Source organism: Uranotaenia lowii, chromosome 3 (genome assembly GCF_029784155.1).
Source record: "Uranotaenia lowii strain MFRU-FL chromosome 3, ASM2978415v1, whole genome shotgun sequence".
In the NCBI taxonomy this organism is placed as follows: domain Eukaryota; kingdom Metazoa; phylum Arthropoda; class Insecta; order Diptera; family Culicidae; genus Uranotaenia; species Uranotaenia lowii.
The window spans coordinates 17143491-17169700 of record NC_073693.1 but is presented as its reverse complement, the minus strand read 5'-3'; the positions used below and the strand labels follow the sequence as shown (position 1 = coordinate 17169700).

The following is a 26210-nucleotide window of genomic DNA, read 5'->3' as shown; positions in this document are numbered from 1 at the left end:
CGCTGGAGGATAACCGAAATAAAACTGATTTTACATTGCCAAAAGATAAGCTTTGCGGATGTACAACAGAAACAAGTTGCTGGTAATCTGTAATGAATCGAAAACAAAACGTATCCTGTTAAAAGACAGTTTAGAAAAGATAGAACAAAATTTGTTCACGAACTCATTAGCACGTTTGAAAATCGTGAAAGGGGTCGATTCAGCTCGGTCAAGAAACTACAAAATCAGACACTTGTTGACGCACGAGTTTATTCAGTTGTACTTAAGTGGAAAAGTTGATCCAATCCTTTACTCCAAGCTTCCGCAGATGCATATTTTAAGTGATAAGGCGACTATTAAAAGGTGAAGAAATGCTCGATGTATTCAGGACTGTGAAAACAGACTCGGCTAACGGAGAAGATAGCACGTCATATGCAGTTTTGAGTGGACTCAACCTAGAGTTACAACTTAAGACCTAAAACATGTGCCAATCCCGAAAAAGACGTCAGTCTCTGGGCCTGTCTCGTAATTACTCGTAGTCTGATGAATGTCAATATCAAATTAATAAACTCGGCAATCAAAAAGGGTATTTCCAATGTATGCTTGGTGAAAAATCTACTCCTCATATATAGCTTTGGTATCAGGGGCAGTAGAAACTTGCATCAACTCTAGTCGTTCGAGAATCCTGTGAAATTATCGGAAACGAAATAGCTGAACAAGTAGCAGTCGAAACCACTGAGGGATCTTTAACTCACTCACTTCGGGAGTTGTATTAGTCCCAACCAAGGACAAAGTCTGGAAAAACTGGTCGAGGAGGTTCACTCAAATTTGTCTATCGCAGGAAAACAGTACGTTCTAATAGATAGATTGCCTAGGAATACTGTGGGATATACGTTTGAAAATAACGTTATATTATTTATCAGTGTTTACTGACAGCGCTCTGCCAGCCAAATCAGCAGTTACACACATATACTTTCGTTTTCTCGTCGTATCCCATTCTCACTCTCCCACTAGAAAACGCGCTTAGGCCGTTCGGCTTTCGTTCGTCTCGACCAACCTTCACTTCTCAAGGAACCACGCGACCGACAAGAATCGTCTTCGAGTCAGGAAAGTTGAATCACAGCAGGCTCTTTCGTTTACTCCGATACGGGTCCCACAAATACCAACTGGTTCAAAGACCGTCTCAATAAAAAAAATAAATGAAATGATAGTTGTGAGTTGCATACGAATAGAACATTTATATACTCACAGCGAATATTCCAAAATAAACTCGAGTTAAACGACAAATGAGAACTATGTAAAGAAACAGAGTATTTGCAGAGAGGTGCTTGACTGAAATTCAGATGAGCATCGAAGAAGAGGGTTACACAGAAGCCCGTGGTGCGGCGCCCGCCGCTGAAATATGAACAGTTAACGAGAACTTTCACTGGCAGAGGCTGGCTCGTAAACTTTAACAGTGGCTAATTTTTTTTCGGCCCGTAAGTCGCTAGACAGTCGCCGCTAGAATTGTATGTAAAGCTAGTAGGTTTTTAACCATCACAGAATACTGTGAGTTCAAACGAATGCCGTTTGGATTAAAAATAACTCCAAATAGCTTTCAAGGAACGATGCCGAAAGTCCTATTATCCGATGACTCGATGTTCCAGCATTAGTTGAAGTCAGTTTCAATACTGTCACACCTAGACCTTACAAATGTCTTAATTTAAAAAGTTTTTAAAGTTTATACACGTACGAAATTGAATACTCGTAAATGTGAGTAAATGTTTGAATTATTTCTGAATATCCATGACATGGAGAGGTTTCTTTCATCAATAGACAAACCACCACCAGCGCATCAAATATTCGTGAGATTTTATTTAAAATAGATTTAGATTTTTGATTTTTTTTCTGTTCATAATCAAATTTTGACTAGATGAATGATTGATTGTAACTGGTATAATATATATAGTTATGTAATAGATTCGTAATAGAAAACGAGGCCAACGAATTCATAAACTCTTAACTAATGGAAAACCGAACGCTTACGCTTAAGTATAGATATACTCTGTTAGTAGTCGATATGCGCTTGATAATAATGTTAACAATGCTGTACATTCTAGTTGCTTTCTTGAAAGGCAATTTGGTGAGATTGTTGTTGTTGTTTAGATTTAGATTTGATTGGTAAGGAAAACAGTTTTTTTTGTCTTACGATTTTAAATGCAACCATACTTTAGTTTTTGTATAAACGTCTGATCGATATGCTAAAATTATGATTCGTTTTTTTTTGTCTTTTTTATTGGAATTTCGATTCTAAAGTTTTGTGTTTTTCCAGTTTCGAAAACTAAGCTGCTTTTATTCTTATAGCTAGATGCAGGGTGTGTTTTTTTTTGTTGGTTTGTTTGTTCATGGTATATAAATAGATTTGTTTTCTGCTTACTGACTGCTTATAAGTACTTGCTGTATGGGCACCTGGTATAAAGTTGCTCATTGTAGTTTTGTATAAAGCTCAAAGTTTCTTCCGGTTCGATTCGCTAATGTACATTGTCCAGTAGGCGATTGTAAAAATGAGAAAGCTTAGCGGGAAGATTATCAGCGAGATTTGGTCCAAGCGGCCACGCTGCGATCCAGCGTACATCAGCGCCACGTCTGCCACATTGCGGAAGCTGTGAACACTAGAAAATCATCAGTTTACTTCCGTCCTGTAGTTATCAATCGAGAATCAAACAGGTGGCTGTTTCCAGAAATAGCTTACCGTCTTCTGGTCATCACGGAAGTCACCTGCTGGGCGTTCTGGAAGCTGCCCGACCGGCTGAGGGGGCTGATCCTCGAAGGGTCGGCTTCTTGCGGTTGAATTTTGTTGGTGGCTCCTCCGCCGCTCGGGATTTTGAGGCCGGCGCTCTCCAGTCCGTTTTCTCGCTCCCGAGAGTGCGTTGAGTTCATCTGGGGCATGAAAAGGAGATCAACAGGACAAAAATTAGATCAAACTCTAAGATATAATCTTAAGAATATTTTTTTTCCATTTGGAATATTAGGTCGCTACATATATTTGTTATGATAAGTTTTGATTATTTTTTATAAATTTAGGATAACTTTAACAAATTTGGTGATTTTGATTATTTTAATCATATCAATAATTCGATTAAAAAACGAACATATATCTACATAGATATAGGATTTCAGTAAAATTTTCATGTTTCTTTTAAAATATCTATTTTGACCAATTGCATTCATTTTGTGAACTTGTGTTTTGATAAGGCTCAGTTTAAATGAGATTTATTTAAAAATGTTGACAAGTTCAGAATTTTTTTTGACAAATATTGATAATTCTTTTGACAATTTTGACAACACAGAAGATATCGATAGCTTTTAGCTGCTTTGAAATTTGTCAGAGCCAATTTTTGAATATTGTATCAATTTTGTAAATTGAACAACTTTCAGCAGTTTGATCAAATTTATAATATTATTGAATTCCGTCTTTTAATGGTTTTAATTTTTTTATAGAACGTTAACAATTTAACATTTTTTTATTTTTCCTATAATTTTGACAAAACTTTCTCTTATGAAAAATTTAGAGAATTTTTGTTATTTTTCCAATTCCGACCAATTTTCATACAATTCTAAAATTTGTCAATAACAACATTTATCTCATTAAAACAAACTAGACAAGTTTGTTGGTTTAGTGTATTTTTAAATCTCGTTAATTGAGAAAATTCGAACATTTTAAATTTCACGCAATATTGTCAATTCAATATCTTAATTGATCAAATTCTATCTTTTTTTATTTAAATTCCGTGTATTTTAAGTTGATTTTTCGTCAATTTTACTTTTTTTTCATCATTTCTGTTAACCTTCTCGTTGGATCAACTATTGTCAGAATTCTGAATTTTATAAAAAAAAATCTTGTCTAAAAGTATTTCGTCACATGTTTTTACGTTGATGAATTTGTACTTGAGAAAAAACAAAAAAAAAAACATGGACAATTTTTTTTTATTTATTCGTTAATTTAAATTAGCTCAAACCTTTTAGTTTTTAGGAGTTAGAATTCCTTTTTTAACATTAATTCGGGTATTAGTTTTAAAAATGGACGACCAAAACTCCGGGCAAATTTGATCTATATCCATAGTTCTTCGAAATAACAGGTTACCTCACCCGTCATATTAGTTGACAAATTTTCAGAATGACGACGTAGTTGTTATGAAAAAATGGCGAGCATTCTACTGAATTCTTCAGTTTTTCCATAATTTTTTTTTACGCCAGTAACCAAATTCATAAATTCGACTTCCCAGATTTATGAGCTTCTTATAAAAATACAGTATGTTTTTCGGTTCTGCACAAAATCAAATGTGAACTTTCCTTAGAAATATCTGAATTTTCGTGGAAATTGTAATTATTGGAAAATATTTCCAAGCAGTAAGCTTAAAAATTGATAATGTCGCAAGAGAACACATCAAACAGTCCTAATGAATAATTTGACACGCAAGTTTCGAATTCGTTAACAGTAAAATATTAAATTGGTAAATCATCGTTTCTCGTAACTACTTTCTTATTCGTGTTTTGGTATGATTCTTAGCTCTTTATTCAATACTAAAATCAATTGTTTTATCACCAATTTTAGTTCCTTCACATGACTTTTTTTTGCAAATGACGAAAAACGAAGATTTAAGTTTGTTTCATGTGTAATGTATGAAAAATCTCATACACGCTGGAATTTGATTAAGCATTTATGGATGAAAAATAACCAAAAAATTGACCTTTTTCCGTGTTATGCCATTTTATGACTTCTCTTTGAAAACCCATTAAATGACTTTTCGGGGAGAAGATCGAATATGGTTATTTTTCAACCGAAATTCAAAAAAGAGCTGCTTTTTGGGATTCATGAGGATTTTTTTTAATAAAATTTTTAAGAAAAATCAATGTAATTTTGTTAAAAAATTTCATTAACAATTTGTTTTTTTTACCTTTTTGATTGTTCCTATAATTTTGACATATTTGGAGAATTTTTATTATTTTTCAAATTTTGACCAGTTTTCATATAATCTTAAAAAAATCGTTGCATTTTTTTTCCAAATTTATATCAAATCATATCAGTTAAATTGTTTTCGAAATTCTTTAAATTCTTTTTTCTTTTCGTGATCCGTATCAGTATTTGTATTTTTTGAAATATCTGTAATTTTTTTTCAAGTCTTGAAGTGTTTGTCATTTTGTGTATTTTTTGTTGTTGCTATCTTTGAAATTACTTTGCTATTATTTTGTCATTTATATATTTTTAAATCACTTGTCATTTGTGTAATTTTTAAAAAGTTTTGGCAATTTCGTTATTATGGTCATATTTTTAAATTTGGTTAATTTTGTCCTTTTTCGTTCGTTCGCAATGTTGTCCTTTGATCAATTCACAATTTTGTCAACTTGTGAATTTTGAAAATTTTGTCAATTTTTCAGTGCTGTAAATGTTGTCAATTTCCTCAATCAATTTTAGTTTAAATTTCATCACTCAATTTTAATCAATTTTGTCGAGCTCGTCAATTTTGACAAATTGTCAATTAAATGCATTTTCATTTTTTTTTCAATTTTGTCAATTTAGCATTCCGTTAATTTTGTCAATTTAAATTTATGCGCTATGTCGATTATATCCATTTTGTCAATTCGGTTCTTTTTTTTTTTAATATTGTTAACTTTATCTTTTTTGTTGATTTATTTTCAAATTCATAATTGACAATCATCTCAATGATTTTAACAACTCCAATTTTATCAATTTCATAATATTGTTATTTTATTTTTTGTTATTTTAATTGTACAAAAAATAAGCTGATATGAATAAAGAATGTCTCCATTTCACTTCAATTTTTTTTTATTATGTTTTTCGATGATTATAATTTTAATGGCATGTGCGGCTTAATGAAAACTAGAGAGAATTTATTTTATTATGTTTTTCGTGTTTGTTCCTTTTTTTGATAGTTTTGTTAACTTGTGATTTTTTACAAATTTTACATTTTCAATTGTTTAAGTGTTAAATTTTTGTTTGTTTTTTAGTGTTTTTCAGTTGAATCATTTTTTTTATTTAGAAACTTTCATCTTTGAATTGTATTTTTGTATGGTAATTGATACAAACTTTTAACGGCTTTGATGCCTATGTAATATATATCGCTTATGAATTTTTTGTGATTTAGGACACTTTATGTATCATTTTCTATTTCTCATATTTGTGTTCTAAATAATTTAATTTTTATTGTTGTTTATTGTATTTTTATTGTTTTATTTCATCTTTAATTCTGTTGTCATTTTTCATTTTTTATTTAGTCCATAACTTTGTCATTTTTTTTAAAATTTTGTGAGTTTTGCAATTTGCCGTTTTGCGAATATCGAAAATTTTCAAATTTTGCTTGTTTAGTTAATTTTTTTTAAATCTGATTCGTTTTTGTCAGTTTTATCATTTTTATAATTTTTGTCAAATCTCTATCTTTTATTGTTGATATTTGAGCTATTTTTGTCACTTCTGCCATTTTATTTCTATTGTTGTCAGTTTTGTAACGTTGTCATTTTTGTAATTTTTTTATGGTTGTTGTCATTTTTGTCAATTTTACTTTTTTGTTGGAATAGTATTTTTTGTGATTTTTGTCGATTTTGTCATTTTTGTCGATTTTGTAGATTTTGTCATTTTTGTGATTGATATTATTTTTGTCATTTTTGTCATACATATTTGTAATTTTATTCATTTTTGTTGGTACTTTCTACAATTTTTGCCATTGTTGTGGTTTTCAGCAGTATTTGTTATTTTTTGATTTTTTTTTCAATTTATGATTTTTTTAAATTTTTCTATTTTTTTTTTGTTAATTTGCCATAATGCCATCGTACATTTTCAATTGTTTAAGTGTTTCAATTTTTTTTTGTTTTTTTCAGCTGAACCATTTTTTTATTTTAAAACTTTTATATTTGAATTTTGTTTCTTTTTTTTGGTCAAATTTGTGTTCTAATTTTTTTAAAAATTTTTTATGTAATCTTTAATGTTTTTTTTAGTTTTTCAATCACCCCATTTTTGTGAATCTTATCAATTTTATCATATTCTCTTGATATTCATATTCTATCGATATTGTAAACTTTGTCATTTTTTTCGAATTTTTAGAGTTTTTTCAATTTTGTCGTTTTGCAAATACAGACCCCGTTCGTTTTTGGCAACATTCGATTTTGGCAACATCCGATTTTGGCACATGTGCCAAAATCGAACGGTTTTTAGAAACAACATTACCTTTTACTTTTCGTTATAACTGGACTTATATAATTTAGACAAACACCATTCACACGTATTTAAGTTCTGAAATGGTGATAAAATGCAACAATAAAAAGAAAAGTTTTTCAATGAATTTTTAAAGTACTCGAAAACGACAAAAAGATGAAAAATTCAAAAAGTTAAAAAAAACAAAAGACTGAAAATGATGAAAAACAACTAAAAAGTGATAGAGAATGACAAAAACAGCAAATATGTCACATGAAAACAAACATTATAAACAAAACAAGAAAGGTGCAAAATGCATCAAAAACATGATGAAAAAAATAAAAGAATTAATACAAATGGTCGAAAATGGACTAAAAATAACGTTTTTGGTAATAATAATAGCTATTTTTTTAAAAATTACTAAAATGTAAGTTGAGATAAAACCCCGTTCGATTTTGGCAACATTCGATTTTGGCAACACAAAATGTACGGGCGTTTTGCCAAAATCGAACGGGGTCTGTATAGCAAATATTCAAATTTTGCAAATTTATTCGTTTTTGTCATTTTGATAATTTTCTCCAAATATTATTTTTTTATTGTTGACATTTTAGTTATTTTGGTCATTTTACTTCCCTATTTGTCAGATTTGTTATTCTGTCATTTATGTAATTGTTCTAGTTTTGGAAGCTTTTGTCATTTTTGTAATTTTTATCAATTTTTAAATTTTTTGTTGGCTTTGTCTTTTTTTGTAGTTGAATTATTTTGTAATTTTTGTCATACATGTTTATATTGTTTTCCATTTTAGTCATTTTTGTACATTTTACAATCTTTAAAATAGTTATAGTTTTTAGCATTTTTATTTTTTTTGTATTTTTTTTTGTGCCAATTTGTGATTTTTTTAAAATAATTTATCATTTTATTTTGTCATTCTTACATACATGTAACTTTTATCTTTTATGCAATTCTTGCTATTTTTGTCCATTCCTTGCGTGAGCTTCCATTACGTCGTATGAAACAAAATGTGAACAAACAGTTTTATTACGAAAAAAATATAAATACAAAAACTGATACAAACTAGTCACAATTTCTTTCCACATTTGTAGTCTGGACAACATATTCTATATGTGAAATACAAATTTAAAAGTTATTTTGATAACTTTTCAAGCAGTTTTCTATCAATTCTTAAGATGTTTCACACGATGTAATGAAAACTCACGGGTGATTTATTTTTTTTTTATTTTCATATTTGTACATTTTTAATTGTTTAAGTGATTTATAAATTTTTGTTTTTTTGTTTTTAAATCAATTTTTTTATAGTTCGTTATGTCAAACATCCATTATTTTCATTTCCTTTATTCAATTCTCTGTTTCAAATTTTGTAGGATTTTTCCAAGAAACCTTGGCTTTGCAGTTCCGGTTTGATTTATTAACATTTTAAAAGCACATTGTCCCGTTGAACGTGTCCATAAAGGAACGCCCAAGTCGTAAAAAAGTGTTTTACGCATTTTTTTCTCTCATGTTACTCAACACGCCATCTTGTAGTAAAGGGCTTCTAAAATGAAACATGTAATGTGACCCCACACTTCCTCTATACTATAGTTTGTTACTTATGAAGGAATAACTCACCGGTGTCTCGACTGTGTTCGGTCCAAGACTCAGCGTCGATTGGAGTTGAACTGCCGGAGGTGCCACGTGGGTAGCGTGAGACTGTTTGGCCACCACGCGCCAGTGCTTATCGTATCGGATCCCGAACAGCACTATGAAGTACTCCATCAGGGCAAAAAACACAAACAAGGTGCATGATATGAGCCACACCTGCAGATGGAGGTTAAAGGGAAAAAAATGAGTGTAAAAATTTAGAATAATTAGCCACCGGAGAAACGGGTTTCCCGAACAAAGAAACCATTTGGGAGCGCAATTACCTCCAGAAGAAATTAGCTAAAATTAGAACTTACCTCGAGACACTTGAGTTCCAGTGCGTCCGGGGAATTATTGCGAACCGTATCGAACATGGTGATGAGTGAGAGCAGCGTCGTCACCAGGAGCACCATTCGGCCGGGGACAATCTCCGGAACCACTACGAAGGAGCCCCAGGACATCGACACGAACAACGTCGAGGGCAGGTAGTTCTCGAGCAGATAGCTCTTGACCTCCCGAGACAGGGTGATCTCCAGTCGGGCCGAGCTGTGATTATCTAGAGAAATGCCCAAAAAAGAAACGAAAAAAAACACATACTCTCAGACCCCAATTCGACCGGACAACTCGGAGCATACACACACGGATCGTCTTACCGTCTCCGTAGTGGATTATCTGGGGCTCGGGCTCGGTGAAGAACGAGACGACGTACTTTGGCAGCCGGAAGAACCCGTCGCCAAAATCTTTCGGGAAGGTGAGGGCGTTGTCGTTTCGCCACCGGAAGCGCATTTCCTTAACGCTATATTTGTCTATAGGTACATTTGTCGGGCGAGGGTGAGAAAAGGCGCGGTTACAAAATATACCTATAGGCTCAATCGAAGTGTTGAGTATCAAAACAGTAGTGATGCTCTACTTTCTTCATGCACAAATATCTACTTCGAAATAGAATCAATTATTAAACTCATGATGATTTTAAGTGTATGTTCTAAAGATATTTTTGCACATTTCTTAACTTTCGTTTTCCCGCATGTTCATCATCTGATAAAGTTCTAAAATGTTCAGGTACCACTTGAACTTTGAAAAAAGCAATACGTACTGCACATGTTGTAAACTTCAAATTCGTTAGGTATTTTAATTGGACAAAAAATATAATTCGAAAGGACATTCATCGAGTGATTTGAATGAGTGTATAGGAAAGGTAAGTACCTTAAAGTAGAACCGTATGATCTTGGGCTTTCAAGGCTTGAATTTATTTTTTCCATCATATCAAAATTAGTCTTTGATAAGAAAAATTAAGAGATGCTATTTGGATTTTCCCATTAGTTTAAGGGGGGAGTAGGGTCTAACACTTTCAAAAAATTGATTTTTTTATTTTTTTATTTTCTTATTGTAAAACATTTCAAGAATGTTGTGTCAAATTTTCAAGTCAATCGAAGCAAAACTGTAGAAATTATAGGCCTTTATCTCCTCTTATCTAATACTGCAAGAGAGAGAGAGCAGAAACTTCAAACGCGTTTTTCTCGAAAGCACATTTTTAAAGTCCGTGGACATCGCCATTTGAAAACTACTTCACCGATTCTTTTCAAATTTGGAACATATTTTCTACATATAAAATACCAAACCCCAAAGATTTTCTTTTTTTTTACTTTGGGGAGATTTTTCCGTAAAAATCGTAGTTTTTACTTGAAACAGCCACAAAAATTTCATATCTTTTTTTAAGTTAAATAAAATCATTGGCGTCCAGAAAAACATCTATTAAAAAAATTTTGCTCTGATTTTTTGACTTCAGATGATTCTGTGCTGAGATACAGTGTCCACCGCAAATCCTGTTTTCTAAAAGGTATCCTTGAAAGTGCTCCGTCACCGGCTCATTTTTCAATATTTTTCTATGAAAAAATGACTAACGATAGCTCTAAAAAAAATTCGTGAAAATGGTGTTTTTTTACCCGTTAGACCCTACTCTAAATTCTATGATATCATTACGTTTCATAAAGTAACAAATTTGCAACAGTTAATGTATAGAAAAATGAAAAAATCGTGTTTTATTTTATTTTTTTTCCTTGATGAACTCATCATTTTCAACTGTTTAAAATGATGTTTTTAGGAAAAATAAAAAAATCATGAAACGAAGGGTTAAAAACACTTATAAAATTCTCGATCATAAACTTCATCAAAAATAATTATAATATAAACATCAAAAAAATATAAGCACCAAAACGTGAAAAGGGTCTATGTTCATTTATGGCGTTTCGAGAAAAACGCGTTTGAAAATTTTGGAACCTTGTTTAAATCGCTAATTAGAGGAATCTAGTCTATATGGTCAAAACGGTGCGTAGAATCATTCTAATTTGTTTTTATCGATACGAGGGTATTATTATGGAAAAATAGCTCGCAATTATTTATTGAACCTAGCTGGAATATGAGTTTCGTCTCAATGTTTTAAATAAAATTTATAAAATTTCCCTTATTTTTTGACAAAAGCTTCTCAAAAGGTTCTCTCTATAGGAGTGAGTGAATAGCTTTCCGTATTCTCCCCCTTTTAATGTTTTGCATCTAGACCGTTTGCTTCGTTGTGGAGTAAAGGGTGTATAAAACAAGTTGTGTGAGGATAATGTCATTTTTTGGATCTAAATTTTTTTAGATCTTTTGCTCAAACTGCATTGAAATCTTACGAAAACTGATAAACCAAAAACGGTTTTTGTGTTAAGAAGAGCTCGTATTGCCCAATTTGAATCCACTAAAAACGGGGTTTGTTTATTTTGTCTTTTATACCTTTTTCACATGGTGGTGCTGATATTCTTGATTCCTTAACTTCAGCTCTGGTTCTAAACGTGGAAATCTAAATTCTGTGTGTTTGAAGATATAAAGATGCTGAATCTTTTTATGTGGCCTCTATATTTGAATCAGATTTCGAAATGAAATAGATTTATATAGAGTAAGTGAGCCTTCACTTGCCATGCCAAAATGCATCTAAGTGAAATACATGTCAAGATATAGGCCTAAAAATAAGACAAAACCAAACATCGAAGAACATTTTATATGTTAACTTTCTGCATATTAGTTATCCACAGTTGAATCCATATAACTTGTTCTCAAATTATCCACAGTTTCAAAGCCAAGTCATATTTTACTGCATTCCAGGCTAGTAAGCAATCATGTTTGTCAAAGGATATTCATAGCTGCACATTACAGGACGTCTACAATCTTGGAAAAATTAGTCAACCATGCCTTAGAGGCCAAAATTGGGTACATTTACCCTATATAAAAAGCAATTTCCGATTGTTTTTTTCGTTTGTGTGTTTGTCTTCAATAGGCTCAGCCATCTTAAGACATAGAGAGCTGAAATTTGGCATGGATGCTTATTGGAACCAGGATTGATGAAAAATGTTTTTAGATTTTTGGATGATCCCTTTTAAAGGGGGTCATCCATACAAGACAAATATTGTTTTTGTGATATTGACGTTATTGTACATCGGACTAAGATGGAAATTGGCACATGGGAGGTTTTAGGAACAAGCAATTGATTTCAATTATCCAATTTTGGGTCAGGGGTTGGCAAAAGCGGTCGTCCATATTACCTATTCACTGCGATATTGACGATATTATACACCGGCTTGAGTTGAAAATTGGCACTCGGGAGAGACGAGCAATTGATTCCAATTATGGAATTTCGGGACAAAGGTCGGCAAAATGGGTCGTCCATTATCACTGTTCACTGTTTTTGCGATAATAACGAATTGGATCAAGATGAAAATTGGCACACGGAAGTTTTCAGGGACGGATTATCAATTTTAGGTATCAAATTTTGTGTAAGGGGTCGGCGAAAGGGGTTGTCTAATTGTTTACTGCTTTTGTGATACCGGCGTTATTGCTCATTGGATTTCAGTTCACGCATGTGGGTTTTAAAAGACAGGCAGCCAATTTCAGGTACCAGATGTTGTATAACGAGTCAACCAAAGGGGTCATCCATATTACCTAATAACTGTTTTTGCGATTTTGACAATATTATTTACTTGATTTAAATGAGAATTGTCATCCGGGAAGCTGGGACAAGCAATCGATTTCAGGTATCACATTTGGTGTAAAGGGTCTAAATATTTGAAAAAAAATTATAAAAAATATTTATCGTTTTTTGTAAGACGACTTGTGTACTTTTTCTTGGTGTCTCCCATCGGCTGGCACACACTTCAGTCATGTTATTGATTAGTTTTGCACACTTGTACTTCGTCAAATCTGTATTTTGGGTGGCTGCATTCTCCTCTTTAAGTTTCTGCTACTTTTTGGCCCAATACTTCTTTTTTGAAAGAAAATGTGGGCAATTTGGCGGATTCAGCTGTCTCGAAATTATCAAAACTTACACATGGTCGATTGCTTCGGGTTTGCCGCAACTTACGGTCGGATGAAGAAGAAATCAGTGCTGGTCAAGGTTCCGAGCAGACCAGTTACACTTGATTAAACTTGATTATTTTTGTGCCACTAAAAAAACGTTTTAACTGGAACGTTTGCTAGCAAAATCAGAAAAAAAGAAACAAAACCACAATGAGAATGAACTTTTAGTGTTATCGGTTAGTATAGTTCATAGTTGGGAAATAAACATACAAGAGTACTTTTCGTAAGCATTTAAAAACAGCGAAAACCAATGTTTTTGTTTTGAAAATTGTTGTTATTTTCCACAGAGCAGAGTCTGGGCAAATCATTATATTTTTTCCAAATAAACCAGCAAATATATATTTTAATCTGTTAGGGACCCAGCAGATTAGAAATGTGATAGGATTCAACCGCTGGAATTTGTTTGAAATAGGGTTTTTATAAGTTTTGTTTCCTAATTATATTATATATTTTGAATAATAATTCGTCTTATTTTTATTGAAGCCCCATTGTTCCTAAACTATAAGAGAATAAAACCAATCTTACACAATTTTTTTAATTTTCCAACCAAAGCGATGAATGGTATATATGCAGATAGAGGAAATTGGAACTCTTTATTTTGATTAAATTGTAATAATTCGGACGAAATACGTTGCAATAAATACTGATACTTGAGATACAGGATGAAATTTTTTTTTATTGTTTTGCTGTAGAAGAGAATGGAAATACTTGATCCCCTTTTTTATATTTTCATCATATCTTTTTGGAAAATTTAGTAAATCGCCGTCTTTTGTATTTTCTGATAGCGTGTAATTTCAAATTTATATGCTCCAAAAATTAGAAAATGATCCCGTAGATGAACTAGAAGTGTGTAGGAAAAAGAATGATATTGTTTTAAGTTAAAGGAGACTTGATCCTTAATTCAGGATGCCCTGAAGCCTTGATCCTAGGCAAAAAAAATAACAAAACCCAAAGATAAAAGGTTTTTGCCATATTAGTTCTCATTTCACAGTTTGTAAGTATAAGACAAAGAGAATTTTCAAAGCTTGTCTACTACCCTACAGTCATATCACATTGAAATTTTCTATTTTCTAGATAAATACAGTATTTTGAGTCCTATTAGTTATCGGAAAAGTATTAGTCATTTCGTGTTAATCTATAATCACGATCCAATCAGAAGAAAAATACATGTTATTTTTATTTTTTATTTTTTCATGTGGAAAGCATGTGATCAAAAAAGATCTTCAAATCATATTTTATTTTATTTTTCAAACAAAGTTGAATAACTCGAAAAATATAATTTTAAAAATTTGTGTAATAACAGCATTGTTGTTTTGTTGTTTGGCATGTATTCCTAAGGATCAAGTATCCTCATTCTTCCCTACTGATTTTTACTAAAACCATCTGACTTTTAAGAATAATTTTAAGACAAAAAATATCGGTATCTCTGAAAATTTTCCATATTGTAGAGGAGATTCACCCCTGCTCAACGCACTATTCTCGAAAAAAAAATTCAAAGAAGGGCCTAAAACATTGTTTTTAAAGTTGTGCGGAAAAGCACACGGTTTTTGAAATGAAAATTTTCCCTAATGATGATTAAAAAAAAGTAACTTCACATTTTCAAGCAAATTGAACGTTATCAAATGTTTACAATAGTTCAGAAATTTTGAAAGAAAACGATTTATAATCTGAATTGTGACGAAAATATAAAAATTTAGGAGGAAATTTCAAAACGATCATCAAAAATTAATTGCATGTGACTACGAAATATTCAAGCAGCACTTTGAAGCATTTCAAAATTACTGGCATCAAGTTGTGTTGTTTAATTTGTTCATTTTTATTGAAGTCAGAAAGTAGTTTCCAATTCAGTGAAGAAATATTTTCCCTACATATCTTATTATTACTTTAGGAGTGATACTTATGCAAAAAATGGAGAAAACCTTTTAATTATATTTAGTAACAAATTTTATTAATTTGATTTTTTGTTTCATTTTTTTTTTAATTAAACTAAACAATGGGTCTAATCTACAGTCAGCAGAACTTTTTGTGGAGATATTAATCCATCAGAATAATTAAATACATATTAAATAAAAAACTGTTGAAGATGATGAGTTATTTAGCATTTTGTGACGAAAGAATAGGATCGAAATAAGTAAATTGAGTCATTAAGCTCTTCTTTAACATTCCATTTGCAGGGGCTGAGGCAGTTTGGCAGTCGCATGCAAGGTTGCCGAAATTACAAAAAAATCTGTAATAACCTTGAATTTTGATCAAATTGTCGTTACAGAATCTGTGTAACAGACCGTAAATTTAAATAATTTTCAAAGTTTTTCGAAATTTTCGACACTTTTTGAAAATAACTAGTTTCGATGTCTCTTTCGACTCTGATTAGACACAGTTATGCGCTCAAATATTTCCTTGGAAAATCGGGATATTTACTCATGGTTGAACTTGAATTTTCGATAAAATTCATAAAATATATTTGAAATTTCTAGAGAGTCGTTATATATGAATGACAATTTTTTTGTCCAAAAAAACCCTTTTTTTCGACAACCTTGGTCGCATCAGTATTTTGATGAATCTGAATCTGAATTATAATATTTCAAAAAAGCTGTTGTAGAGTACACTCGGCTCGCGTTTTCATCGCATTTTTCTATTGCAAGAGTTGTTCCTTTACTGTTATACTCTCCCCAACTATTATGAATCGAGTATAATACCCAGAACATTTCAAATACGCTCATATAACTTCGAGTCCTTGTTTTCGAATAACATTGCTTGATCGGTAATTGTTTTGGATATTTATCTAATTTTTAATTTAAAAAACTCAAATCATGTCGACGCTTGATTTGCAATATGCATTCAACACTTGTCTTGAATATCTTGGCTGGGACTCGGTTAAACACAAGTTTGTTCTTCAGAATTGATTCACAACTTTCTGTCATAATGCAGGTTTGTTGGGGTGGTGTTTTCAATATTTTTTTTAAGTTAAATTTTTTGGAGATTCTTGTTGGCCATACTAGAAACTGTCTCAAAGTCTCATAGCAAAATAAACAAAATGGGAGACAAATAACACGTTTCATCAAACCAAAACCAACCAAAATATCCAAGGGTAAAATTCTAAATCATAATGTGTCCGTTCTATCTTACTAGATCCCATAGAAATTGTTTAGATGAATCGTTATTCAACTGAAATTGAAGACTGTCTGTAGCAGGCGAAAACAAAATATAAACGCAATCCTATTGACAATCGGAGCAAACCCACTTTGCAGCAATTTAACATGAAAATATCAGCCACCGTAAATTTAACCCTTTAATGCATGATTTTTATTCAATGAGAATACCAATTGAGCTGGAACAAATATCAATTTCTTCTTTTGTCACCACCATTCGAAATTTTCAAAAAACCTGAAGAGGGAAATAAATAATGTTTGAAATATTTTATGTAAATTTCAGAACAAAAATTCTTATTTCTGAAAGATTACAAAACCAAAAAAATATTGAAAAATGGGAGTAATTTCACCTTTTATTTTTTGATATTATAAAAAAATTCGTTAAAAAATTACTTGATTTATTGGTTTTGTGCAATAATATAGTATGAAATTTCGTTGCACACAAGCGTTCGTGCAATTTATTCCAATTTATTTGTTTTTCACATTATTTTTTATTATCCCCCCTCCTCGCGATGCTCCAACTCCGAGTGACAAAAGAAGAATTTGAAATTTGTTTCCGGCGTTATTGTATCAGTGGGATTGTAACATCTCAATATGAATTACACAACTTAACAGGTTTGAAGCCGTTACTTTCAGTTTTATAAAAGTTATTACCCATGAAAGTTGAAAAATAATTTTGGAAATTGTTGATTTATTTCGATACGATTTTGCAAATTTCTTCCAAACATTGTTCACAACATGCAGAAAAATGTTTGTGATTGATTGATTTTAAAAAAAATTGTTAAAAGTTCCAAATATTAAGAAACAAATGCTATTTTACAAAAACTACTTTAAATATATATATATATATATATATATATATATATATATATATATATATATATATATATATATATATATATATATATATATATATATATATATATATATATATATATATATATAGATATATATATATATATATATATATATATATATATATATATATATATATATATATATTTGCAATGTTTTGGTTTACTTCATTATCATATGTACATTAAAATATCATGATAAAAATACCAGTTTCATTTAATCTTAAAAATATTTTTTGTGAATACACAACTTAAATTTTTTTATGAATTTCCGAGATATTTGGATTTATATAAGTGTTGTTAACAACACTTTGCACTAAATTTGAAGCTTATATGCAAAAAAAATTAAAAGCCAACCCATTTGCGCTTTGGAATTATGTGGAAAGCAAAAAAGTCAATTTTGAACTTCCGTTGAAACTTTCATCACATAGCGATGGATGTGTACATGCAAAAATAAATATCCTGGCATTCACTAAATGGTGTACTGAAATAACGCACAAATTTACAGAGCGGGTGACTCAGTCCTTTAAAAATTTGTTTCTATAAGCGTTTTTTAGTGATTTTGGACATATACCGTGAACAAATGTGAAACCACATTTGGGCACCGAAATAAAACTTCTTGAATTTGTTCAGAAGTGTTTTTGAAATATACATTTTCAAACTTGCCCTTTCATAAACCAAAAAGATTCCCTCAAACTATAGATAATAAATAATTGATGTGGAAAACTGACATTTAATTTGAAATCGATTGAATTTTGGGGAGTACTTATTTGTATTCATTTGTATCAAAAACTGTTTTTAAAGTGTTAGTATTAGTGAAAAGACCTCTCTATTGATGAAACTAAGAAATTTCTAAACGTGGAGATTTACTTGTTACGAATGAAACCTACCAGTGCTGTTGTGCTAGAAAAGCTGAGAATCTAGAAGAACAATCAATGATTATGCGTTAGTAACAGTTCACTTACAGCTGCTAAAATCTACTGGGCATCTTTGTACGTCTAACGGATACAGAACAAAGTCCATATCACATTTGAATATTATTGTAGCTCTGCAAAGGAAGAAAAGAAAGGTTAGATTGTTAACAGCCCAATGATTTCTAAGTTTCTTTAGACTCACCCTATACTCAGCACAAGGGTGCTGTTTTTGTACAACCGCAGGCTGGACAGCTCCTCGAGCAGGGACATCACCTTCATCTCCCGGAGCTGCCGGATGTACAGGTCCGGCACCCAGACGGTGTCCCGCTCGGCCAGCGTCAGCTCCACGTACTGCTTGGTCAGGGACGAATCCTCCACCGGTGCCAGCCGGTTGTCCTCCCAGATGACCTGCAGAAAGACGTCGATCGAGATCTCCTCCTTGTTCTCGTCCACCCCCGATATCCGGTTGATGTAGAGCGACACTGACACATCGGTTTGGGAGGCTGCGGGAGAGGGTGAAAGGTTTTGCATTAGTGGTGAGCTTTGGACAGCGGTGAGCTTTGAGCGGTTCAAATTAGGGAATAGTGGCTCCAGAGAGTAAGCTTTTTTCTTGTGCTGGAACAAGTAAATAAAGTTTGTATAAGTTTTAATCAGTGGCTCCATAGAGTGACTGAATGACTATTTAAAAAATGAACAAGTGTTGGAAATAGTGGCTCCAGAGTGTAAAAAAAAATCAGTTACAGTTAGCTCAAACAAAATTTACATTGTTTCGATGCAAAAACAGGTCTGAATACATTTGAGTTTTAAAAAGTGGCTCCATAGAGTGAAAGAGAATTATTTTGAATTAAAAAAAATCATCTGTGGTAATTTATTCATTTTTTCTAGATTTTTTTTTGCTTAAGATGATGTAAACTTATGCAGAATTAACTTTGCTGCTGTGTTGTTTTCTTGGCCAAAAATATATCTTTTTTTTTTGTTTCGATTATAGTCGTTTTACCATATTTATGGCATTCGCGACTTTATCAACGTTACAGTTGGCGGATCGTTATTGAAAAACTTATCCGGTACAACTGTGTTCGATGTTTACTCTTGGGCTCGAACTCGCGGACATCGGCTCAGGAGACAACGGACTTGCCAACTGAGCTATATCACAAGCCCAAAAAAAAAAAAAAATATCGATCTAGTAGAGACTGTTTGGGTGGAACGAAAACAAAAAAAAACTTCCAAGAATTTCAAGACCTACATCACTTTCTTGCCAGCCACCCGAGAAGGGGGTAGTCCAGAAGAGAGGTGTCCTTCAAATCAACATTTCACGCCGTGGAATGAAGGGCAATTAACTTGAATTAGATGGATTGAATTGTGGTGAACAACTTTGCCGTCAATGCCGCGCCGACGACGACGACGACGACGACGGACGATAAGAATAGAACGAGATCGGGGTAAGCTGAATTGAGAAAAAACGAAGCGAAATAGTGTTAAACTTGCCACTGGACCCAGGTTGTTGTGGAAAGGTGTAACCGAGAAGCGCCATTCATCGGCTATAATTAGGGAGTAAATCATTCCCAGCGGAGGATTGCTGCAGCAGCAGGAGAGGTTCAAAGCAACAGCCTTACTGAACAACGATGGCGGTTGCCAAAAGTGGGTGCGGGCTTTCAGGTTCGAGCGAGAGTTTCAACTTTGCACCCACCATGTCTGGACCTGGAATTGCTGTTGTTTGTTCTTTAATGTTTTTTTAAGGAAAAAAGCTCCATAAAACTCTGATTTGAAACAAAAATATCTACATAGGATTTCAAAAATTCTTAAAATTTCCAGCTAGCTGCTTTTGATCTTTCTCAACTGTAAATATATACTCTTGAACTCATTCCTATCATTTTGCTCTTTTTAAGTTGAAAAGCAAAGCCGCCATATTAAAGTGAAAGAAAGTCAATCAGCATCGGTCTCAAGGAAAAGGTAACCTGAAACGATCCGAAGCACACGGTATAATCGATGGCCGTCAACAGTTGTTGAATGGGCGATGAAAGCGCTCCTGAAAGGTGAAAGGAAAGGCCAACCCCAGCCAGTGATAATAAAACAAATGGGTTCGAAGGGCAATTATCTTATTGAAGACACGTGATGGTGCCGGCCAGTCGAAGAAAGAAAGATATCCAATTGCAGAATGATGCAGATATAACTGCCTTCCTCTGAGTTATTAACGTTTGGAAATGCAACTCCATTGCTGATATACCTGTAGGCAAACAAAATAGCGGCGCCAAGGTTTGCTTTCGTTCGTAAATAGATTGGATGTAAAGGAAATAAAACTGCAAATAGATTGATCATGGTAATTTTTGCCCATTTCTTTGTGTCATTGCAAATCTACAGTTTTCTTAAGTATCTAAGATTTTTTTCATTTTGAAAGGTCTGAAAACCATTCAAAATGAAAGTAAATTTTTAGAACATAGTTTTTTTTTTCAAAGGCCAATTAATCAATGCTATTTTCCAACTTGACTAGATTGTTGAAAAATCGTTATTCACGTAATTTTCTCATTTTCTGTAATTTTTGTCATTTTTGACATTTTTGTCATTTTTGTAAATTTTGTCATTTTGATCATGTTTGTCATGTTTGTCATTTTTGTCATTTTTATCATTTTTGTCATTTTTGTCATTTTTGTCATTTTTGTCATTTTTGTCATTTTTGTCATTTTTGTCATTTTTGTCATTTTTGTCATTTTTGTCATTTTTTTCATTTTTTTCATTTTTGTCATTTTTGTCATTTTTGTCATTTTTGTCATTTTTGTCATTTTTGTCATTTTTGTCATTTTTGTCATTTTTGTCATTTTTGTCATTTTTGTCATTTTTGTCATTTTTGTCATTTTTGTCATTTTTGTCATTTTTGTCATTTTTGTCATTTTTGTCATTTTTGTCATTTTTGTCATTTTTGTCATTTTTGTCATTTTTGTCAGTTTTGTCATCTTTGTCATTTTTGTCATTTTTGTCATTTTTGTCATTTTTGTCATTTTTGTCATTTTTGTCATTTTTGTCATTTTTGTCATTTTTGTCATTTTTGTCATTTTTGTCATTTTTGTCATTTTTGTCATTTTTGTCATTTTTGTCATTTTTGTCATTTTTGTCATTTTTGTTATTTTTGTTATATTTGTAATTTTTCTTATTTTTGTAATTTTTTTAATTTTTGTAATTTTTGTAATTTTTGTAATTTTTGTAATTTTTTGTAATTTTTGTAATTTTTATAATTTTTGTAATTTTTGTAATTTTTGTGATTTTTGTAATTTTTGTCATTTTTGTCATTTTTTTTTGCCATTTTTGTCATTTTCGTCATTTTTATCATTTTTGTCATTTTTGTCATTTTTGTCATTTTTGTAATTTTTGTAATTTTTTTTAATTTTTGTGATTTTTGTAATTTTTGTAATTTTTGTAATTTTTGTAATTTTTGTAATTTTTATAATTTTTGTAATTTTTGTAATGTTTGTAATTTTGGCAATATTTGTCATTTTTGCAATTTTTGTCATTTTTTGTCATTTTTTGTCTATTTTTGCTATTTTTGTCAGTTTTGTTATTTTTCTTCAGTTTTTGCAGTTTTCCGTTTTCAATGCTTTAACCATTTTTGATCAATTTTTTCGACTCCTTTATTTTCTTTTGTAGAAATATGATCTGCATTGCTCTATAACTGTTTTCTTTTTTTCTGTCCGGCTTTCACGAAAGTGCTGTCCCAAAAATAACATTCATCATAACTGTTGATTCGATTTACATGTTCAATGAGCTGCAGCAAGCCGTCTTGAATGGGACACACTTGTTTGAATGTTGCTCGATAGTGGTTGAAAAAATACCAAGAAACTTTATGTGTGAATTGAACTTGATAGGAAAAGGCACATTATCCTAAACGTGCTTTAAGTGCCGGAATGGCTGCTTGAGTTGAACTCCTGGCACGTGGAATGAAAAAAAGAAAAACATTCCAAACGACTCTTGGAAATGTTGAATTAACGAATCGTAGGCTCGAATGAATTCCTTCAAAAAGTGGGGGCTCATTAGCAAGTGTGATTATGTTTTTGCGGTCATGGGCCTGACAAGAGGAGAATCGAGAAAACCTCGCTGCACATAAAAAACGATTCAAGCAGGACGATGACTATCGATTCCGCAAGACGAAAAACTTGGTTTTCGATTTTGATTTTTTTATATCTTCTTTGCACTGGAATAATTTTGGGGACGCATTATTTGGCGCGGAAATCAGTCAGGCTGTCGTAAAATTTTGGGAACCTCTCAAGGCTTCTATTTCCATATTTTCGATAAGCGTTTTAGGTACACGTACGACGTTATTTTGCTTAATACTTTGAAGGCATTTTTGTTGCTTTGCATTCGGAGTCCAGAGAATGTTCGACGTTTATTGAGGGGTTATATTCAGTGGTTTTATAGGCCATGGCGATAATATGTCCAAAATAAATTTACTGACAATAAAATAAGAAAATTTCTGTTTGAAAAATTCTTTCTTGACTAAGAAAAAAATCCATTGAAATTTCATGAACTCTGGATTCGGTATTCTTAGATATCAATCAAGATATCAAGTTCTGATTTCATTAAACGAAAACTGAAACATCGGTATTCTAACTCCAGAATACAAAAATATCAATCCAGAAATTTGTAGTAGGTAAATTCGTAGTTGAAAGCGCAGAAAATTACGATTCTTGAACTTGTAGTGAGGTGATTTTTGTTATCCATTTTACTCCATCATGGTAGCATTCGATAAGCTTTTTATTGGTAAAGGAAACGTAGTTAGGATCGAAAAGTGGAAAAAAGCACCTCCTTCAAGGAGGTAACAATCGTCATCGAGAAAAGCAACAGTCTGTTCAAATCAAAAGGTGAAGGAAAGAATACCTACTTCATTGAGGCTTAGATATACCTACCTAAATAAATGGAATGAAACTAGTATCGCACATTCTACTCACCTGGTTTAACATTCTTATCGTAGCTTTTACCGTCGCTTTGAGGTCCATGAGTTAATGCTCCGGCAACCGCGTTTATCCATAGCGCTGATGACAGGTAGAAGAAAACACTGCATGGATCGTTTGGAAAAGCAAGAAAAAGATGAACACGATTTATTTTCAATAACTATTCACATGATAGTTGGTTTTGGTTTGGTGATTGGGTGAAGTTGTGGCGTATCTTTTCAGCAAATGACGTAAGTCGTTTGATGATAGTGATATTTATTGCACAAAATTTACGTATTCGCACAATTTTTAGACTGTTTTAAGACCGTAGAATTTTCGGTTATAACTTATTATATTATAAAATTATGAATTTTGCTGAAGCTCGTCACTCATCTTCTTGAATCAAAATTCTTTCTCTTAAGACACCAAAACAGTACCAAGTAACCTGGCACCAAGTATCCTAAATTGACGATAGTTTCAGGTATCAATTGGAAATTCATTACAAAAACCTTTGTCGTCGTTCACAAAAAAGCTAGATGACTGTTTGATTTTTATCAAACACGTTTTCTTCTTCCGTGTTGTCAAACCCAATTATATTTTTATTCTGTGTGTTCTTCAACTTATGTATATATGTATGTACATATGTATGTATGTATGTATGTATGTATGTATGGATCCCCCATCGGTAGCAAGGTCCAGCCTATGTCTGTGTGGCTTGGCCTTCGAATTGCTTCTAGGGCTTCCACGGCCGATGGTTCGTCTAACGTCTAAGCATCTAACCTTCAGAGACCTACAATGGTTGGCAATCTACTCCGCTTGCAATAGTCTCTCAGATTATCCTCAGAAGCATTCCCACTGAAATATTTAGTACATTCAGTTTTTTATACAATTAAACACATCTTACCTGTCGGCCAACTTATGGGATTCGAACCCAAAAGCTTTTTTGCCGATACCGGGAATCGAACCCAGTACGCCTGGGTTACCAGACTTGCGCCAGCCCATCCACTAGACCACATCAGCGCTATTCTGTGTGTTCTTCAACTTATGTCTACAATTTCTCCCATCTCTTATCTCAAGCCAAGTTTTCAATGCACGATTTTCGTATATCTTTTTTTTAGCATATCGATATTGAGGACAGCGTAATATTGTAAGGCGAGTTGAGAGGACAGAAATTTCAAGCGGGTTGAGAGAACAGTTTTAACTTGGAAGGGGAATAGAGAGGACAGCCTGATCATATCGATAGTTATTCCAAGAGAGTTGAGAAAACATCTTGAAATTGAACGGTGAGTTGTGATGACAGCCTGATCGTATCGGTAGAAATTCCAAGCGGGTTGAGAGGACAGCTAGAAATTGGAAGGCGAGTTGAGAGGACAGCCTTAACATATCGATAGAAATTTCCAACGAGTTTAGAGGACAGCTTGTACAATGAACACACAGAAACCTGAGCAGAAATCCATCAAAATATCAGGATGATTTTGTGAAACAGAGATTGAAAGAAGGGTGGAATTGAGATAAGTAAGCATCGGCTACGCATTGTAGCGTTTTTATTTTACAAGATGGAACTTATAATCAAAGAGAAGGTTTGAAGAACCTCTTAGCTGAATGAAACTATGATTCACAAGATGGAAATTTGACATGGAACCCTAAAAGCCTGGTGTACTGTTTGCTGCCGTTAGTGGGTTGGTCCTACTAAACCACCTTGGGCGTCGTATGTCAGGGGCACACCTTGGTTTCACCCTACATCAAGGGGTAGGCTGTTCTCATGCACTTATACAGCTCACCCTTTTTCTTTATCACTTTTTCATTTTTGGGTTTTCTACTTCATCCTTTTTCTGCCTTATCCATTTTCCTTCTACTCCTTTTTTTCCTCTTCTTCTTTTGCCAACTTCAGATTGATGCAGAAGACCACAAGACGTGTGTCGATTAGGTAACGCTTTCAAAGAAACTCGCGCCCGTCACAGCATCCGCTCCCGTAAGATTTCGAGCCACCAAGGCATGGCCGATTGAGAAACTACCAAGCTAGAATCCCGTCACGACCACACCGGAATACGTTAGACCTTTTAAGCCCCACCACACGTATGAGTGTGGTTAATTAAGGCTATACCGCGCCCTTGCTTTTTGATTTGTGGCGTCATACGCGGCACAAGACCTTCTTTTAGATTGTCAAGTTTGGTTGACTATCTCTCTCTCTCCGCTCATCATCTTTCCTGATTCGTATTAGATCGCGCATGATTTGCGAGATTCCGTCGACTATAACACGCCACAACTGTTCGTCGTGTTGCGCACATTTCACTCACAACATTTTTAGCTTTCATTTTGGAGTTGTTGCATGTTCTGCCAATTCCTCCGTATTTACGCATTCCGGGCAATAAAGCGAGCTTATAAGCTTAAACCGATGAAGGTATAGCTTAAAACACCCAGGAACAGAAAGGATCTGTGTCAGGTAGAAGTTGACCTCTTCAAACTTCCGATTTATCCAGTCTGAAAATCGCGGGATTAGCCTATGCTTCCATCTTGCGTTGTTCGATGCATCCCATTGATCCTGCCACTTGAGCATTGACGTTGCTCGGTGAACTTTAAGCACTCCTCTTACAGCTCTTGCTTCGTAACACTCCATGTCTTCCGCCAGAGTTATGGGATTCATGCCCGCGTTGACAAAAGCTGCACCTGCTGATATGGTCCTGTATACCAGTGCTGCAATTTTTTGAAAGCACAGAATGAGAATGACTTTGAATTTCTATCAGTGTAGAAAGCTCAAGCTGACATGAATGGAGCCGAGACGTCAACAAATTCAAAAGCTTCTGATCGACTCAGTCATTCTCATGCTTTCGTCGAGCTTTGTCGATATATATCTGTCAGTCAGTTGAAAGCTCATTCGTAAACCAGAACAAACTTGTTTCGCTCGACTGCTACGATTGCGATTTTCGCTCTTTGTATTCGATCAGTGAATGCAGCATTACCATTCAATCAGTGTCAGCAAAAGTTCCTGACAATTTCGGTAGACATTTGTTTTTGCTATTTTTGCAATTGGAATTTTAAATGAAAACACGATTTGTAAACCGCTATGGCTAAACTATTTTTCAGGTGAGGGACGGGAGGCTTCGCAGATTAGAAATTTCTTGCTGATGTAGAATTTACTACAACTTTCTCAAGGGTAGTATTTTAGCGACAATGACTTGAATGAC

The 26210-nt window shown here is 33.0% G+C and overlaps 1 protein-coding gene across 3 annotated transcripts in view; it reads right to left on the bottom strand.

The window, feature by feature from the left end:
- Nucleotides 1-1830: 1830 nt before the first annotated feature.
- The window catches only part of LOC129757881 (glycine receptor subunit alpha-2-like), a 50596-nt gene continuing 26216 nt past the window's right edge, over nucleotides 1831-26210 (bottom strand). The window contains exons 2-9 of one of the 3 annotated variants that reach the window (XM_055755253.1): nucleotides 23044-23150; nucleotides 18312-18612; nucleotides 18161-18243; nucleotides 9448-9612; nucleotides 9124-9362; nucleotides 8795-8983; nucleotides 2711-2898; nucleotides 1831-2630 (exon numbers count right to left, since the gene is read on the bottom strand). In XM_055755253.1, coding sequence (XP_055611228.1) covers nucleotides 2465-2630; nucleotides 2711-2898; nucleotides 8795-8983; nucleotides 9124-9362; nucleotides 9448-9612; nucleotides 18161-18243; nucleotides 18312-18612; nucleotides 23044-23150 — 1438 coding nt within the window. In that variant the 3' untranslated portion in view covers nucleotides 1831-2464. The remainder of the gene's footprint in view (nucleotides 2631-2710; nucleotides 2899-8794; nucleotides 8984-9123; nucleotides 9363-9447; nucleotides 9613-18160; nucleotides 18244-18311; nucleotides 18613-23043; nucleotides 23151-26210) is intronic. The other 2 variants (XM_055755254.1, XM_055755256.1) reach the window with 2 other exon arrangements.